The sequence below is a fragment of the Haematobia irritans genome, chromosome 2, assembly GCF_050003625.1.
Source record: "Haematobia irritans isolate KBUSLIRL chromosome 2, ASM5000362v1, whole genome shotgun sequence".
Lineage (NCBI taxonomy): Eukaryota > Metazoa > Arthropoda > Insecta > Diptera > Muscidae > Haematobia > Haematobia irritans.
Window position 1 is genome coordinate 68,595,826 of NC_134398.1, and position 2,707 is coordinate 68,598,532.

A 2,707-nucleotide genomic window follows, 5' to 3' on the forward strand; every position below is an offset into this window, starting at 1 on the left:
ACAGCATTAAAATTTATTAACATGCGGGCAATTTGAAATTAGGAACGTACTGGACCGCGTGTTAGAATTGATTTCCAGCAGAAGGAATTCAAAAAATATCCATTTTAAACTGTTAATAGCATATGAATTAAACTGACGATGTGATGCACATTTTCATCCAGAAGTTGTTGATTTCAACAATTGGTTGTTTTTAACAATTTTAATTGGTTGCACTTGTAATGTTTCTGGAAACTTTTTCTTGTCGATAAGCCACTCATTTTTCATTGGTCAGCTTCTTATTGTTTGCAAGAATGTAGCATCCAAAGATTTTAGTTTTCTACAAAGAGATTTAAATTTAGTGACTTCTCTAAAGTGTTGATTTAATTTTTCATATTGACGTACCAATTATTATAAACTATTTGAAGCAGTTCCAGTTAATTGTCCACCATTTTTTCATTGGTCAGCTTTTTAATGTTTTCAAGGACGTAGAATTCATAATTTTAGTTTTCTGCAAAGAGAAATACATTTAGTGACTTCCTTAAAGTTTTATTTCATTTTTTATTTTCACTTACCTATTTTTATAAACTATTTGGTTATTTGTCTAAAATTTTCCATTTTTTTTATTTCTTGCAATTGACCACGAACTTCGTTGCACAAATAAGTATTGAAAACCACATGGTTTTTTCGTTGCATTTTAGGGTAGTGTTTTGTCAAAGTTTTCTCATATTATCTTCAACACCTTTTCAAAGATTTCTTCACCATTTTGGCAAATTGGAAGTAATTCACAAACAATTTGAAGATGTATTGAAGATTTATGTTGAAAATTATATTTACCCTCAAACTGAAAAGTTGTTGCATTTGAAAAACGCTCATCCTGTGTTTATTGGGACACCCTTAATTATTGAATGAAATAAATAAATAAAGAAAATGATGTAAAAAACAAGTGAAACATTTTTTACGATAGGATTTTACAAATCGAAAAAATTATAGATCAATAAAACTCGATATCAACTCCCGTGAGTTTAGATTTCGATCAAAAATTCTCGATATCGAATGCCGTGAATAGCCCCCAGAGTCGACAAATGGTCAAGATCGGCAACGGTTCCAATAATTGCACATGAAGTTCCAATAATTGCACATGAACATAAATTTTAAAAACTTTTTATAACTTGTAACAAAGGACACTAAAAATTATATTTCTTATGCAACTGAAAATAGTATAATACAAAATCAGAAAGTATACTCATAATTTTATTTGTGATTATAGGCAGGGTTCTTATAATAACAAATCTTCCAGATAACGCTCAAATTCAGCTTCTCTACATGATGGTTCAGCTTCTTCTTCAGGTTTTTTATTCCAAATATCTTCTGATTCCCCCAAAACGTTATCTTCTATGTTGTTTGAATTGTCATTCCATTCATTGTTCTCATGTTCTGTGGAAATTGCATTTAGAACCTTTATTTCTTTGCTGTCTTCATATTGTTCATTCGACTTTTGATTTTTCAGCCGTGACTTTTTATGCGATCTCTCTTCCTTGATCATTTGCCGCTCCTTGTGCTTGAGACGCCTTACTTCCCTCCTTTTCGAAGTATAATTAAGTTGTTGGGAATGTTCCGGACAAAGCCTTACCTTAATTAATGCATTTTTCAGTTCTCCATGTTCTTTGTAGGCAAAATTTACTTCCCAACTCCGTAAATTATCGTTTTCCAAACATTTCCTACTGCCGCATTGAAATTGTCCGATTCCTGCCACAACTTCTGCTTCTGTTCGCCATCGTAATGCAATTTTATTCTCCTTGTATCGCGATAGATCGGCAATACAGTACTCCTTAAACAATTTATCATAGTATCTTTTAGCCAAACGAATTTCCCAAGAATCTTCATTTGTATCACTATCGTCCCAAAGAAATCGGTGATGGTCACGTATAACATCAATATCACGTTTATGCTTTCTTTGCTCAGATAAATGTTTACTATTTAATATGAATGTTTTGAGGATATAGTCATGCCGCTCACGGTCGCTGAGAGATTTTAATGAAATTGGAAACATAATAAAATTTGTTTTGTTTATATGTATTATGGCAACATGACAGGTTCTGGTTATATTTTTTATACTGCTGTAAACACTTCCATGGTACGCTTACATAAAGGTAGCAATATAAAGCCAGATGATTTCATTTTTTTATTGTAAGTATGTAAATATAACCATAGCGACAGGCGGTAGGCGAAACATTTTTGCCGCGACAAATTCATTCCTCGTAACTACACTCATAAGGTGAGTACTATGTTCGGTTTTTTCACCAAAACACTAAATTAAAAGTACAAAAATATTTATGAAGACTATTATATTTTTATCAAGTCTTATCAAATAATGGATGGAAAAGATCCAATGAATTGATTGATAATCATTTTATATTTCTAAATTAATTAATTAAGAAAAACAACAGTGAAAAAAAGCTGGTTTTCATCTTGAAAACTGAACATAGTACTCAGCTATAGAAAAAAAGTCTGTTGTTAATAGCAAACGCTGTCTGCTGTTTTTCAGCAAACAACCCTGCCAACATTTTTTGAATTTGGGGGCGCTTCTGAGAATCCCCAGTACGTCGAAAACAATCATATACGATATCAAAAACTCGTCGGAAAAGCGCCGTCACTATTGAGAAGTTGTACCTCGCCAAGTTACTACAAAAAGGTTTCGCATGAGTGCAATTATTAGGTGCCTTTATAG

The 2,707-nt window shown here is 32.1% G+C and overlaps 1 protein-coding gene across 1 annotated transcript; it reads right to left on the reverse strand.

Annotated features, from left to right (window-relative positions):
• Positions 1–1,124: 1,124 nt before the first annotated feature.
• LOC142225429 (uncharacterized) lies at positions 1,125–2,102 on the reverse strand. Its single transcript, XM_075295175.1, has one exon. The coding sequence runs from the start codon at positions 2,027–2,029 to the stop codon at positions 1,256–1,258; it is 774 nt and encodes a 257-aa protein (XP_075151290.1). The 5' UTR covers positions 2,030–2,102; the 3' UTR covers positions 1,125–1,255.
• Between the last annotated feature and the right edge of the window lie 605 nt (positions 2,103–2,707).

What these genes read in the sequence shown, in the direction of transcription:
- LOC142225429 (XM_075295175.1), bottom strand. Translation starts at nt 2,029, where the DNA reads ATGTTTCCAATTTCATTAAAATCTCTCAGCGACCGTGAGCGGCATGAC.